We start from the raw sequence: 15783 nt of genomic DNA on the forward strand, positions 1-15783 counted from the left end.
ATAACTACAGGGGCGCATTACTACTGGGGGCATAACTACAGGGGCGCATTACTACTGGGGGCATAACTTCAGGGGCGCATTACTACTGGGGGCATAACTACAGGGGCGCATTACTACTGGGGGCATAACTTCAGGGGCGCATTACTACTGGGGGCATAACTTCAGGGGCGCATTACTACTGGGGGCATAACTTCAGGGGCGCATTACTACTGGGGGCATAACTACAGGGGCACATTACTACTGGGGGCATAACTACAGGGGCGCATTACTACTGGGGGCATAACTACAGGGGCGCATTACTACTGGGGGCATAACTACAGGGGCGCATTACTACTGGGGGCATAACTACAGGGGCGCATTACTACTGGGGGCATAACTACAGGGGCGCATTACTACTGGGGGCTAAACTATTGGGGGCATTACTACAGGGGGGCTAAACTACAAGGGGCAAACTACTGGCGGCATTACTACTTGGGCAAACTACATGGGCTAAACGACTGGGGGCATTACTACAGGTGACATTACTACTGGGGGCAATACTACACAGGGGCATTACTAATGGGGGCACTACTAATGAGGGCATTGTAAAGGGGGCACTTCATAAGGGGCATCACTCCTGGGGGCATAAGGGGCACTACTACTGTGGGCACTACCAGTACAGTGGACATTGCATAAGGAGCACTACTACTGGTGGCATTTTAAAAGGGGCGCTACTGCTGTGGGCATTGTGTATTAGGGGTGCTACTACTGTGGGCATTATTACTATTGTGAGACCACGCCCATTTCTTTTTGAGACCACGCCCCTTTTTTAGGGCGGGTGCCTGCGACACGTGCAATACCTTTATTGCATGGGCGCCGGGGGGGGGGGGGGGGGTAGGGGGGGGGGGGGAGTTCCACCACCTCTCTAGGACCACTTTAAGCACTGATCCCGACAATTCTAACATGGGCCAAACTGGACTCTGGCGATGTGGCTTAAGCTAGTTTTGGTCCGTTTTCTGTTTTTGTGAATAATTATTGCCAATTCCATGATAAAAGCTAACCTGACCTTGGGACTTAGATGACCTCTGAAGAGGAATATCTGTCAAAACTTAATATGTAATGTTACATTAGTTTTATAGTGTAAGGTACGTACTCTGCCTCATTCCAAGCAGCCTCATTGTTCCGTGACTACAAGGCAGCAGAATATGTATTTTACCATTCAGCGGGCAAAAATGAATGTGTCATTTGTCAGCAGAAGTCTCTATACTGAGCTTTTCACATTTGATAAACTTTGTGACGCAAAGATACCCTGAATGTAGCAATAAGGTCATTATGTTTTCTAGCTTGTGCCTCTCATTGTTTCAGTTTTTCATTGCTTGGAATATTTTGCACCAATTTTGTTTCTTTTCTTCTTTTTTTTTTTTTAACATCATGGGGGTAATTCCAAGTTGATCGCAGCAGGATTTTTGATAGCAATTGGGCAAAACCATGTGCACTGCATGGGTGGCAGTTATAACATGTGCAGAGAGAGTTAGATTTGGGTGGGTTATTTTATTTCTGTGCAGGGTAAATACTGGCTGCTTTATTTTTACACTGCAATTTAGATTGCAGATTGAACTCACCACACCCAAATCTATCTCTCTCAGCACATGTTATATCTGCCCCCCCTGCAGTGCACATGGTTTTGCCCAACTGCTAAAAAATTTCCTGCTGCGATCAACTCAGAATTACCCCCCATGTTATGTTGATTTCTTTAATTAGATTGGGACATTCAGCTTTGTTTTGATGAATTTATGTTTTTTGACAATGATTAGACGCTGGCAGAATTACTTTCTTATCCAAGTATATGTTCATTGGGGGTAATTCCAAGTTGATCGCAGCAGGAAATTTTTTAGCAGTTGGGCAAAACCATGTGCACTGCAGGGGGGGGCATATATAACATGTGCAGAGAGAGTTAGATTTGGGTGTGGTGAGTTCAATCTGCAATCTAAATTGCAGTGTAAAAATAAAGCAGCCAGTATTTACCCTGCACAGAAATAAAATAACCCACCCAAATCTAACTCTCTCTGCACATGTTACATCTGCCCCACCTGCAGTGCACATGGGGGGTCATTCCGAGTTGTTCGCTCTGTAAATTTTTTCGCATCGCAGCGATTTTCCGCTTAGTGCGCATGCGCAATGTCCGCACTGCGACTGCGCCAAGTAAATTTGCTATGCAGTTAGGTATTTTACTCACGGCATTACGAGGTTTTTTCTTCGTTCTGGTGATCGTAGTGTGATTGACAGGAAGTGGGTGTTTCTGGGCGGAAACAGGCCGTTTTATGGGCGTGTGGGAAAAAACGCTACAGTTTCTTGGAAAAACGCGGGAGTGGCTGGAGAAACGGAGGAGTGTCTGGGAGAACGCTGGGTGTGTTTGTGACGTCAAACCAGGAACGACAAGCACTGAACTGATCGCACTGGCAGAGTAAGTCTCGAGCTACTCAGAAACTGCACAGAGATGTCTTTTCGCAATATTGCGAATCTTTCGTACGCAATTTTAAGAAGCTAAGATTCACTCCCAGTAGGCGGCGGCTTAGCGTGTGTAAAGCTGCTAAAAGCAGCTTGCGAGCGAACAACTCGGAATGAGGGCCATGGTTTTGCCCAACTGCTAACAAAATTTGCTGCTGCGATCAACTTGGAATTACCCCCATTGTTCATTCTATCTGGGTTTTTTGTTACATGATAGAAATAATATTGTTATTTTGTGTTTATTTCTAAGAGGGGATGTATCAAAGCTTGAAGAGAGATAAAGTGGAGAGAGATAAAGGGCTCTATTCATGAAACAGTAAAAAGTGTAGAGAAGTGAGCCAGTGGAGAAGTTGCCCATGGCAACCAATCAGCATTGATGTAACATTTATAATTTGCATACTATAAAATTATACAGAGCAGCTGATCGGTTGCCATGGGCAACTTCTTTACTGGCTCACTTCTCCACGCCTTTCACTGCTTCATGAATAGACCCCAAAGTACCTATAATCAGCTCGTACCTGCCATGTTACAGGCTGTGTTTAAAAAATGACAGTTAGGGGCTAACTGGCTGGTACTTTATCTCTGTCCACTTTAACTCTCTCCAAGCGTTGATAAATCTTCCCCTAAATTAGTTAAATTTTTAAAGGACACTTTTCTATTTTAAGTGCAGCCCATGAGATTCTTTTTTCCTGCTGCTTTTTTTTTATTTATTTTGTTTATTCATCATTTGCTCTTTCCAGAAATCACAGTAAAAGGCCAATTCCACCATAAAATAGCTTTTATTTAAGAAGAACACCCTGTCAGGGATGGATTAAGGTTTGTGGGGGACTGGGGGCCTCTACCAATAAAACTGTCAATATGATATTCTGCTTATGTTATTAACAAGTATAATGTGTATATAGAATTCTCCCAGCCCACAAATGTGTAAACACACTGTAGTGCCCATAGTTTACATTTGTTGGTCAGTGCCCCTCCGCTGTGAAGGAAACTAGGCGCTACCCGTCTAGTTTCCCTTCGTGGAGAGGACCTTTGCTGTGCAGTGCGCAATGATGTCATTGCGCACCGCACAGCATTGTGAGACTGGCACATAGACGCTAGGGGTCATAATTGACCTCTAGTGTCTATGCTGTGCTATGGGAGAGACGTCATGACGTCTCTCCCGTAGATCTGAGGAGAGGCGCCGGCGGAGGTCAGCAGCAGTCGGGAATCAGGAGCGGGGATAGTAAGTATTAATGAAAACATTTTTTTTGTATTTTGTTTTGAAAGCGGCGCTATGCAACTGGGGGCACAACTCTACTGGTGGCACAAATGGGGGCACAACTCTACAGGGGGCACAAATGGGGGCACAACCCTACAGGGGGCATAACTGACCACGCCCCTGTATGAAGCCACACCCCTATTTTCGCCCGAGGCACCACAAGGGCTAGAACCGGCCCTGCCCATTGTCCCCCCTACGCTGGTGCTGTATCTGTGTTTGGGGGCCTCGTCTGCTTTGTTGTTAATCCGGTACTGCCTCCTGCCCCCAGCCAGTTGAACTGTGAGAATTCCTGCCAGAGATCCCGCTATTCTGGAGACTCTACCTTGTTGCTGCTTATTCTTGTTAACTGCCTTCTTTTCTGTCCTAGCGAAGATCACCTGACTTATTGTTACAGTACGAAACAGAATTTCCTTCTAGTTATGGTCTTGGTGTATTAATTAATCAGTGTGGGAAATAAACAGAGTTCCAAAAACACAGAGAATCTGATCAATAGAAAGTTCTCCTTGTCTTTAAAGGACAACTATAAGGAACATGGACATAATGAAGGTTTGGGTGACCAAAGTATGGATCGAGGTGGATTTGTGAATAGACATCATGGACTTTTGCCCAGCAGGAATGGAGGTCTGCCAGACTACCTCATGTTTTATTAAGTATGTTTGGCAGACTGACACACCAATCTTCATTTAAATCACTGGAAGAACAGACTTAAGTCATGAGATGCTCCAAGACTGGGACTTGTGGACAAATTGTATGTTTTGCCAGTAATATAATGCGTGTATGGTGGAACAGGTCATTGCCAGGAGATACCATTCTTGTCTCTCAGGACCACCAGTATTGCCCTCAAGAGAACAGAGTGGGGGCTTTTCCCAGCATGAACAGTTCGGTGACTGCACCCAGTACACATGCACTATGGGCGTCTCGGGGGTGCTGGACCATCGTGGGGTAGAAGGGTGCAACTAAAAACTTCAGTGCTTTTGTTTGGAACTGAATGAGAAATGTATGTGGACAGGATGTCACTTGCATACACTTCTTCATTCACCCAGTGTAAGTGACGCCTCAAGAACACTACTCGTCCGGGCAGGAGACCCTATCTGAGACATGGCCTGTTTTGGAAACATTAAATTGGAGGGTTAAGAGAGACGTTTCTAGAGCATTTAATTGTTTTAGTAAAATTTGCAGCATAAGTGAAGGATTCTTCTATAAGAGGATGAGAAACAAACAATCCACTAGAACTTAAGAGTTTGGAAAATTTAGTTGCTCCATCTGTATAGAAATTATGTGGATTTCCTCTAGAATAACCAAGTAACTCTTTTGGAACCACAAAACTGCTGTTCATCACAAATTATTCTTTCTGTCTTCCTTCCCAGAATAGATATGGTTTTCGCTCCAGGTCCTCTTTCTACACCCAAACATAAGAAGTCCCAGAAAGGGATGGGTAGTCTAGGTGGAGGATACGGCTTTCCATCCCAGCAATCTCCAAGGTGACGTATACACACCATGGAAACGTCAGTCACTTTTATCATGCTGTTTTTGTAACTCCTTGCATGACTTTTATTACAGTACCTTTTTCAGACATATCCATAAGCACTAGTGGTGGTATTCAAATGATTTATCACGCCCAATCTCCTTTCTAGAGTGATCCCCGTTTAGCACATATCACGCCCATTGTAATCATGTTTAGCTGTGTAACGGGTTGGGGCCGCCGCTACTGTAGGGCTAGTGAGCTGAAATGATTATACCACGCCCATCAGCAGAAACAGAACGGGTGTGGAAGAGGGTGAAAAGAATTGAATACCGCCCTTGATGTTTTTGTTGGGAATGATATGTGTGCAGATGTTCATATTGCAGTTATATAGGCACACACCAGCAGATAACTCAAGCTGTGAACAGCCTAGTTACTTAACCAGTGCTGTTGGTTTATTGATAGATAGCAGGTACAGCCGTACTCACTGTTGTATACACACTGGTGATGGTGGAGCTTAAGCTTAGTGGGGTTCTAAACAGCTCACCAGCCGGGGAGTGTATGCTGCTTGCAGGTAGTGGTGCAGTGTTGTTGGAACTGCTTATTTACATTCTTAGACCAGATATGAGCACCTTTTGTATTGGTTCCTTCACAAAGACCTCCCTATGTGAAAGCAAATTTGCTAAAACTTTCCTGCAGCCAACAGAGGATGGTTGGTAGTGGAACAAAACTGCTGCCTGCGAAAGTTAAAAAAAACCAGCAAGATTATCTGGGAAAAGGTCATACGCCCAACTTGTTCTTTGTCTTTCCAGGCATGACCCCTACGGGTCCAAAGCTTCAGATTTCGAAGACCAAAGTATGATGGGGAAGTTTGTGAAGGTGGAAAGACAGGTACAGTATTTCCCCACATCCAGAACAATGATGGATATGTATAGGAGGTCCTATAATAATGCAATAATTAAATTTGTATTAGATTAGATTCCAAAAATAAAGTTCTTGTAATACTTTCCAGTTTTATTTTCTGATGTTATACCACTTTTAATAAACCCTCACGTAAAACCTGGACGTATAACAAGTTTGTTCCCAGGTCATCAGTTTGATGCTGGATAAAGCTACGTGGTCCTAGTGCTATGTTAGAGGGGATTCAGGGGCAGATGTATTAAGCCTGGAGAAGTGATAAACCAGTGATAAGTGCAAGGTGATAACACGCCAGCCAATCAGCTCCAATATGTTAATTGACAGTTAGGAGCTCATTGACTGGTACGTTATCACCTTGCACTGCTCACTGCTTTATCACTTCTCCAGGCTTAATACATCTCCCCCTCAGTTACACAATGGTGTTAGAAGGCAGCGACTAGATTGTAATATCCGAGCAGGCAAGCCGTAGACGTGTTATTCATCCAATGTAATGTACAACTCCAAGGCACCTGGAGTTTGCTGGATAAATGTCCATAATAGATTTATATGTGTTGATCTAAAATGCTTCAAAATTATTTGAGGGGCAGGAAGGGGGAAAATTGGGTCAGAAAATTAGCTATGTCCTGATTTTCCCAAACCCTATTTTTCTGTTTATCGTAAATAGACAAGCTCCATCCACTGAAAATATAGACTCTCCTGTAAAAGTTGGGTTAGTTGTTGGGTAAAATATAGTATGAGCCCATCACTGTGGAGCATATGGTAGTTTATATAGTATAGAAGTTTAAAAATAGTTCTTTATAAAGCCTACTCTAAACAGACATGGTAACGTAAATTCAGCGTCCTAGAGGACCATGACAGGGCAGCTTGGCAATGACCCAGGTCCTACCCGTCAGACCCTAGATCTGTCTATCACCACAACCCAGTCACAGACAGGGCCGTCTTTTCGTATGGGCTCAATGGGCTCTTGCCCAAGGGCCCCAGGAGTGTAAGGGCCCTAGGCTGATAGCTGAGGGTCCCCTCTTTCCAGGGGTACCAGGTTTTTGAAAATCGGCCCTGGGGAACTGGAAATATCTGACTTGAAAGCAGGGGTCCCCATCCAAGCCTGTTAATTGCTCTTCCCAGCCAGATATCGCTGGTTCTGTATGACTTAGAGTTTCTCTGATGATATAACCAAAAAGCTGGGACTCTCCCCTTTTGGTGGACACTGGCAGCTTTGTCTCTACTATGCCCAGAACCAGAGATATCAGCCTTCCAGCAGCTGGTCCCTGCTCCAGCTCCACACGCCTAATATGCAGTTTTAGATTTTCGTTGGTGGATTGCTCTGGCTCCTGAACTCTGATCCCCAAGTCCCCAGCACCTCTTGAAAGGTGGGACTCTCTAGTTTTTTATCCCATTCAAAGCTAAGAAATATATTTTCAGGAACATGAGATATCTGCAGTCAAGCAAGCTGCCCTCCCACCAGAAAATTATAAATATTAAGCCCACTCCACTATCCACCCCTCCCCTACATATTAAACACCCCCTACCACCCTGGAAGTTATGTACCAGGGCCCCTTCATTCAGCCCAATGCCCCCTTCTACAGTTTAGTCTCATCTGTGCAGTAAAGGAGTAATTATCAGAAATTACTGCTACAGGTCCAACATACTGAGCGAAAGATAGTACACCCCCTACCGCCCGCGGGACATCAAAGCTGCCACTGATAGCACCCCCCACCACTACCGCTGGAGGATAGGTAGGGGGCCCAGTGCATTGCTGTGCCCAGGGGCCTACACTGCTGTTAAGACGGCCCTGGTCACAGACTCCGAAACAAAGGATTATACTGATATCACCCCAGTCCCTCACCTTCACAAACGTCTTCCATTCTTTAGGCGTACTTCATAGGCCGAATCCCCTCCACCCCCTCTGATACCCTGCTCCTGTGTACAAAATATTTGTAAATCCCACCCTGATATTTTGAACATTCTAGTTATATTCTCGTCCAATGAAAATCTTTTTTTTTAGCACTATTTGAGAAAAACAAAAATGGCGGCAGCAGCTGATGGATGCTTAGCACCCTGGCGATACTGATCTATGGCAGTAAGAATAGATTCACAGTACCAAATTACACGTCCATCGGGGACCTTACTACTCATTCATGACCATTGCTCGGTCACACAGAAACGATGCACTGGGATCTTTTTTTTCTAACTGTTATGACCAGTGGCAGCTCCTACTGTACCTGTAATTCCCGGGACTGCTCTGCCGGGCTAACTTGTGCGGCTCGTGCGTATGCGTGGGATAGCGATCCCGCACATGCACACAAATGAAAAATCAGATCATGCTTCTAGGTACTGTATTGGCTTCAGCCACTAGAAGTCAGGTAGGGCTGCCATTATAGCATGGGAGGGACTTATCATTGGAAGTGCCTTCCCCCGGGACTACATGTCCACCATGTGATTAGCAGGGAGCGTTTCCAATGGGAATCCACTGCCACTGCAATGGGGGGGCCAAATACATATAGTATTATTTCATGCAGGGTAAATACTGGCGGCTTTTGCATGTAGCCCACAAATGCTTGGCAACTCTATTTGTACACTGCAATTTTGATTTGACCATATGCAGTATATAGCGTCTACATGCGTCTCCCTTTAATACATTTTTGCAAATATTACTGAAATAGTAATTTCTCTAACGTCCTTGAGGATGCTGGTACTCCGTAAGGACCATCGGGAATAGACGGGCTCCGCATTAGATAGGGCACTTTAAGAAAGCTTTGGAGTCTGGGTGTGCACTGGCTCCTCCCTCTATGCCCCTCCTCCAGACCTCAGTTTTACACTGTGCCCAGAGCAAGATGGGTGCACTGCAGAGAGCTCTCCAGAGTTCTCTGCCTAGAAGCATTTTTGTTTGGATTTTTTCTTTCTACCTTCTACTACTTTTTCACAGGGAGCACTGCTGGCAACAGGCTCCCTGCATCGAGGGACTGAGGAGAGAGGAGCAGACCTTCTTATCAAAGATAGGCTCTGCTTCCTCGGCTACTGGACACCATTAGCTCCAGAGGGGGTGAACGCAGGTTCTTACTGGGCGTCCACCCCCGGAGCCGCGCCGCCGTTCTCCTCACAGAGCTAGAAGTACAGAAGACAGAAGTCGTCAGGCGGCAGAAGCCTTCAGCTTCACTGAGGTAACGCACAGCACTGCAGCGGTGCGTCATTGCTCCTATACACCTCACATACTCCGGTCCCTGTAAGGGTGCAGGGCGCAGGGGGGAGCGCCCTGGGCGGCAATATAAACCTCTGCATGGCAAAAAGACTATATACATGTACAGGTGGGCTCTGTACATGTATATAAAAGAGCCCCCGCCATATTTTACTAAGTTTGAGCGGGACAGAAGCCCGCCGCCGAGGGGGCGGGGCTTCTCCCTCAGCACTCACCAGCTCCATTTTCTCTCCACAGCACTGCTGAGAGGAAGCTCCCCGGACTCTCCCCTGCTTACACACGGTGAAAGGGTGCTTAAAAGAGAGGGGGGGCACATAATTGGCGGTTTACATATTATACAGCGCTGCTGGGGAAAAACATTTTGTGTTGGTCTCCAGGATCATTGCGCTGGGGTGTGTGCTGGCACACTCTCTCTCTGTCTCTCCAAAGGGCCTTGACAGGGATACTGTCTCCAGAAAAGGGGTTCCCTGTGTGTGTGAAGTGTGTCGGTACGCGTGTGTCGACATGTTTGACGAGGAAGGCTCGCTTAATGTGGAGGGGGAGTGCTTGAATGTCAGGTCGCCGTCGGCAACGCCGACACCGGAATGGGTGGATATGCTGAATGTCTTGAATGCAAATGTCAATCTATTGCATAAAAGGTTAGAGAAGGCTGAAGCTAGGGATCAGTCAGGTAGCCAGTCCATGCCTGTCCCTGTGGCGCCAGGCCCTTCGGGGTCTCAGAAGCGCACCATATCCCAGATCGATGACACAGATACCGACACAGATACTGACTCTAGTGTCGACTATGAAGATGCAAAATTACAGCCAAAGGTGGCTAAGGGTATACGGTGCATGATTATTGCCATTAAAGAGGTTTTGCATATTACTGAGGAACCCCCTGTCCCTGACACGAGGGTAAACATGTATAAAGGGAAAAAGCCTGAAGTCACTTTTCCATCCTCATTTGAATTAAGTGAATTGTGCGAAAAGGCTTGGGAATCTCCAGATAGGAGACTACAAGTTCCCAAAAGGATTCTCATGGCGTATCCTTTTCCACAAACTGATAGGATACGCTGGGAATCTTCGCCAAAAGTTGACAAGGCGCTGACACGTTTGTCCAAAAAGGTGGCACTGCCTTCTCAGGATACGGCTTCCCTCAAGGAACCTGCTGATCGCAGGCAGGAAATTACCTTAAAGCACATTTACAATCATTCCGGTACTATTGCTCGACCGGCTATGGCGTCGGCCTGGGTTTGTAGTGCGGTTGTAGCATGGGCAGATTCCTTATCTACGGAAATTGACACCTTAGATAGGGACGCCATTCAAATGACCATAGAGCATATCAGAGATGCTGCCTTGTATATGAGGGATGCTCAGAGAGACATTTGTTTATTAAGCTCCAGAATAAATGCTAAATAAATAAATAAATGCTAAATAAATAAATAACCCCACCGCTGACCGCAAAGTTCCCACCATTGAAACTAATGGAGGGAGCTGTGCGATGCGCGTCTGACAGCTTCGACGCGCATACAGCCAATCAGGAGAGTGCCACGAAGTGGCGCTTCCTGATTGGCTGAAGGGACCTTTCTGTGACAGGAGTCACGGGGGGTCTCTGCATTCGGGGGAAAGGGGTCCCATGTGTAAACATGGGACCCCTTTCAGTCCGTCTGGTTCGGGTATGCTTTTTTTATTTTTTTTGCCAAGTACGTGGATTATAATAAAAGAACCGGACACTGGATCAGGTGAGTATAATTTTATTTTCAGGTACCCCGGACGTCGACATTGGAGACGAGCCCAGAGTCGGCGTGTCAACATAGGTAAGTATGTATGTGTCGGCATGTGTGAAATAAAGTTGTATTTTCACGGTGTCTGTGTCCTGTTTTTGTTTGGGTATTTTTTTTGCAGTAGAACTACAGGTACCAGCATGCCCGTTTCCCCCCCGCATGCTGGTACTTGTGGTTCTCCAAGTACCGGCTTGCGGGGGAGGCTTGCTGGGACTTGTAGTTCTTCTGCAAAAAACAATATTCTTACATTTTAAACAAGGCTATCAGCCCCCCATCCGCAGCCTTTGGATGGGGGGACAGCCTCGGGCTTCAACCCTGGCCCTTGGGTGGCTGGGGGGGGGACCCCTTGATTGAAGGGGTCCCACTCCTCCAGGGTACCCCGGCCAGGGGTGACTAGTTGGGTATTTAATGCCACGGCCGCAGGGCGCTGTATAAAAGTGACCCCCGCCTGTTGCATTATCTGTCCAGCTAGTGGAGCCCGGTGCTGGTCCAAAAAATACGGGGGACCCCTACTCTTTTTGTCCCCCGTATTTTTTGCACCAGGACCAGGCGCAGAGCCCAGTGCTGGTTGTTAAAATACGGGGGATCCCCTGTCATTTTTCCCCCCGTATTTTGGCAACCAGGACCGGCTCATAGAGCCTGAGGCTGGTTATGCTTAGGAGGGGGGACCCCACGCAATTTTTTTTTCAGTTTTTACACTAAACAGACCCTTTCCCATAGATAACCATGCACAGATCTCACTGATCCGTGCATGGTTATCCAAACTCGACTGGAAAAAGCAGGTCTATTTTTTTGCTGCTTTTTTTAACGAATCGAAAAAAAACAGACCCGCACTTGAGCACTCAGAGACTAACACCCAAATACGAATGAATAGTGAATGCCCGTATTGTATGAAATAACAGCCGCGTTTGACCGATGGTCTATTCATTCGTATTTCGGAACTTTGCAAATCAAACCATTACGAATAGTCCAAACACTGCCGAGATTGGTGCTTAGTGAATTCCCGGATTGGGACTTAGAAAAAAAAACACAAATTGGACAAACTCGAATTCTTAGTAAATATTAGCCCTGGTCTCCACAGCTACTGCTGGAAAGTCAAATTTTTTGCCATATGTTTCAACACAACCTAAGAAAGCACCGTATTACCAAATGCAGTCCTTTCGTTCACAAAAAGGCAAGAAAGTCCGAGGTGCGTCCTTTCTTGCCAGAGGCAGGGGCAGAGGAAGGAAGCTGCACAACGCAGCTAGTTCCCAGGAACAGAAGTCCTCCCCGGCTTCCACTAAATCCACCGCTTGACGCTGGGGCTCCACAGGCGGAGCTAGGCCCGGTGGGGGCGCGTCTCCGAAATTTCAGCCACAAGTGGGTTCACTCCCAGTTGGATCCCTGGGCAATAGAGATTGTGTCTCAGGGATACAAGCTGGAGTTCGAGGAGATGCCTCCTCACCGATACCTCAAATCGGCCCTGCCAGCTTCCCCCTTAGAGAGGGAAATAGTGTTAACTGCAATTCACAAATTGTATCTTCAACAGGTGGTGGTCAAGGTTCCCCTCCTTCAACAAGAAAAGGGTTATTATTCGACTATGTTTGTGGTACCGAAACCGGACGTTTCGGTCAGACCCATATTAAATTTAAAATCCCTGAACATATCCCTGAAAAGGTTCAAGTTCAAGATGGAATCGCTCAGAGCGGTCATCGCAAGCCTGGAATGGGGGGATTTTATGGTGTCTCTGGACATAAAGGATGCATACCTTCATGTCCCCATTTATCCAGCTCATCAGGCATACCTAAGATTTGTGGTACAGGATTGTCATTACCAATTTCAGACGTTGCCGTTTGGTCTCTCCACGGCACCGAGAATATTTACCAAGGTAATGGCGGAAATGATGGTACTCCTGCGGAAGCAAGGGGTCACAATTATCCCATACTTGGACGATCTCCTCATAAAAGCGAGGTCAAGAGAGCAGTTGCTGAACAGCGTAGCACGCTCTCTGGAAGTGTTACGGCAACACGGCTGGATTCTAAATTTTCCAAAGTCGCAGTTGATTCCTACGACTCATCTGCCTTTCCTGGGCATGATTCTGGACACAGACCAGAAGAGGGTCTATCTCCCGAGGGATAAGGCTCAGGAACTCATGACACTGGTCAGAAACCTATTAAAACCAAAACAGGTGTCTGTGCATCACTGCATGCGAGTCCTGGAAAAGATGGTGGCATCATACGAGGCCATTCCCTTCGGCAGGTTCCATGCGAGGACCTTTCAATGGGATCTACTGGACAAATGGTCCGGATCACATCTTCAGATGCATCGGTTAATCACCCTATCCCCCAGGGCCAGGGTGTCTCTCCTGTGGTGGCTGCAGAGTGCTCACCTTCTGGAGGGCCGCAGATTCAGCATTCAGGACTGGGTCCTGGTGACCACGGATGCAAGCCTCCGAGGGTGGGGGGCAGTTACACAGGGAAGAAATTTCCAAGGTCTGTGGTCAAGTCAGGAGACTTGCCTTCACATCAAGGCCATAAGGGCCATATACAACGCCCTACGTCAAGCGGAGTCCCTGCTTCGCAACCAACCGGTTCTGATTCAGTCAGACAACATCACCGCAGTGGCTCATGTAAACCGCCTAGGCGGCACAAGGAGCAGGGTGGCGATGGTAGAAGCCACCAGGATTCTTTGCTGGGCGGAGAATCACGTAAGCACACTGTCAGCAGTGTTCATTCCGGGAGTGGACAACTGGGAAGCAGACTTCCTCAGCAGACACGACCTCCACCCGGGACAGTGGGGACTTCATCAAGAAGTCTTCACGCAGATCGCAAGTCGGTGGGAACTGCCACAGGTGGACATGATGGCATCCCGCCTCAACAAAAAGCTACAGAGGTATTGCGCCAGGTCAAGAGACCCTCAGGCGATAGCTGTGGATGCACTGGTGACGCCGTGGGTGTTCCAGTCGGTCTATGTATTTCCTCCTCTTCCTCTCATACCCAAGGTGCTGAGAATCATAAGAAAAAGAGGAGTGAGTACAATACTCATTGTTCCGGATTGGCCAAGAAGGACTTGGTATCCAGATCTGCAAGAAATGCTCACAGAGGACCCGTGGCCTCTGCCTATAAGACAGGACTTGTTGCAACAGGGGCCCTGTCTGTTCCAAGACTTACCGCGGCTGCGTTTGATGGCATGGCGGTTGAACGCCGGATCCTAGCAGAAAAAGGCATTCCAGATGAGGTCATTCCTACGCTGATAAAGGCTAGGAAGGACGTGACGGCTCAACATTATCACCGTATATGGCGAAAATATGTTGCTTGGTGTGAGGCCAGGAATGCCCCTACGGAGGAATTCCAGATGGGCCGTTTCCTTCACTTCCTACAGTCGGGAGTAACTTTGGGCCTAAAATTGGGTTCCATTAAGGTCCAGATTTCGGCCCTATCCATTTTCTTTCAAAAAGTACTGGCTTCTCTGCCTGAAGTTCAGACGTTTGTAAAGAGAGTGCTGCATATTCAGCCCCCTTTTGTGCCTCCAGTGGCACCTTGGGATCTTAACGTGGTGTTGAGTTTCCTGAAATCACACTGGTGTGAACCACTCAAAACGGTGGAATTGAAATATCTCACGTGGAAGGTGGTCATGCTACTAGCCTTGGCTTCGGCTAGGCGTGTCACATAATTAGCGGCTTTGTCACATAAAAGCCCTTATCTGGTTTTCCATGCGGATAGAGCAGAATTGCGGACCCGCCCACAATTTCTGCCGAAAGTGGTTTCATCCTTTCATATAAACCAACCTATTGTAGTGCCTGTGGCTACTACCGACTTGGAGGATTCCGAGTTACTTGATGTGGTCAGGGCTTTGAAGGATTATGTAGCCAGAACGGCTAGGGTCAGGAAAACAGAATCTTTGTTTATCCTGTATGCTTCCAACAAGCTTGGGGCGCCTGCTTCAAAGCAGACTATTGCTCGCTGGATCTGTAACACGATTCAGCAGGCTCATTTTGCGGCTGAATTGCCGCTGCCTAAATCGGTTAAGGCCCATTCCACAAGGAAGGTGGGCTCTTCTTGGGCGGCTGCCCGAGGGGTCTCGGCATTACAGCTTTGCCGAGCGGCTACTTGGTCAGGGTCAAACACCTTTGCAAAGTTCTACAAGTTTGATACCCTGGCTGAGGAAGACCTCCTGTTTGCTCAATCGGTGCTGCAGAGTCATCCGCACTCTCCCGCCCATTTGGGAGCTTTGGTATAATCCCCATGGTCCTTACGGAGTCCCCAGCATCCACTAGGACGTTAGAGAAAATAAGATTTTACTTACCTGTAAATCTATTTCTCGTAGTCCGTAGTGGATGCTGGGCGCCCGTCCCAAGTGCGGACTTCTTCTGCAATGCTTGTATATAGTTATTGCTTAAATAAGGGTTATATTATAGTTGCATCAGGGTTGATCTGATGCTCTGTTGTTGTTCATACTGTTAACTGGGTAAAGTTATCACAAGTTATACGGTGTGATTGGTGTGGCTGGTATGAGTCTTGCCCTGGATTTCCAAAATCCTTTCCTTGTACTGTCAGCTCTTCCGGGCACAGTTTCTCTAACTGAGGTCTGGAGGAGGGGCATAGAGGGAGGAGCCAGAGCACACCAGAATCTAAATTCTTTCTTAAAGTGCCCATGTCTCCTGCGGAGCCCGTCTATTCCCCATGGTCCTTACGGAGTCCCCAGCATCCACTACGGACTACGA

General features: G+C 47.1%; 1 protein-coding gene across 1 annotated transcript in view; it reads left to right on the forward strand.

The window, feature by feature from the left end:
* The window catches only part of KCNQ3 (potassium voltage-gated channel subfamily Q member 3), a 369444-nt gene that overhangs the window by 335966 nt on the left and 17695 nt on the right, over positions 1–15783 (forward strand). Inside the window, exons 13-14 of the mRNA XM_063921266.1 lie at positions 5113–5226; positions 6020–6098. Coding sequence (XP_063777336.1) covers positions 5113–5226; positions 6020–6098 — 193 coding nt within the window. The remainder of the gene's footprint in view (positions 1–5112; positions 5227–6019; positions 6099–15783) is intronic.

This window comes from Pseudophryne corroboree, chromosome 5 (assembly GCF_028390025.1).
Source record: "Pseudophryne corroboree isolate aPseCor3 chromosome 5, aPseCor3.hap2, whole genome shotgun sequence".
NCBI lineage: Eukaryota > Metazoa > Chordata > Amphibia > Anura > Myobatrachidae > Pseudophryne > Pseudophryne corroboree.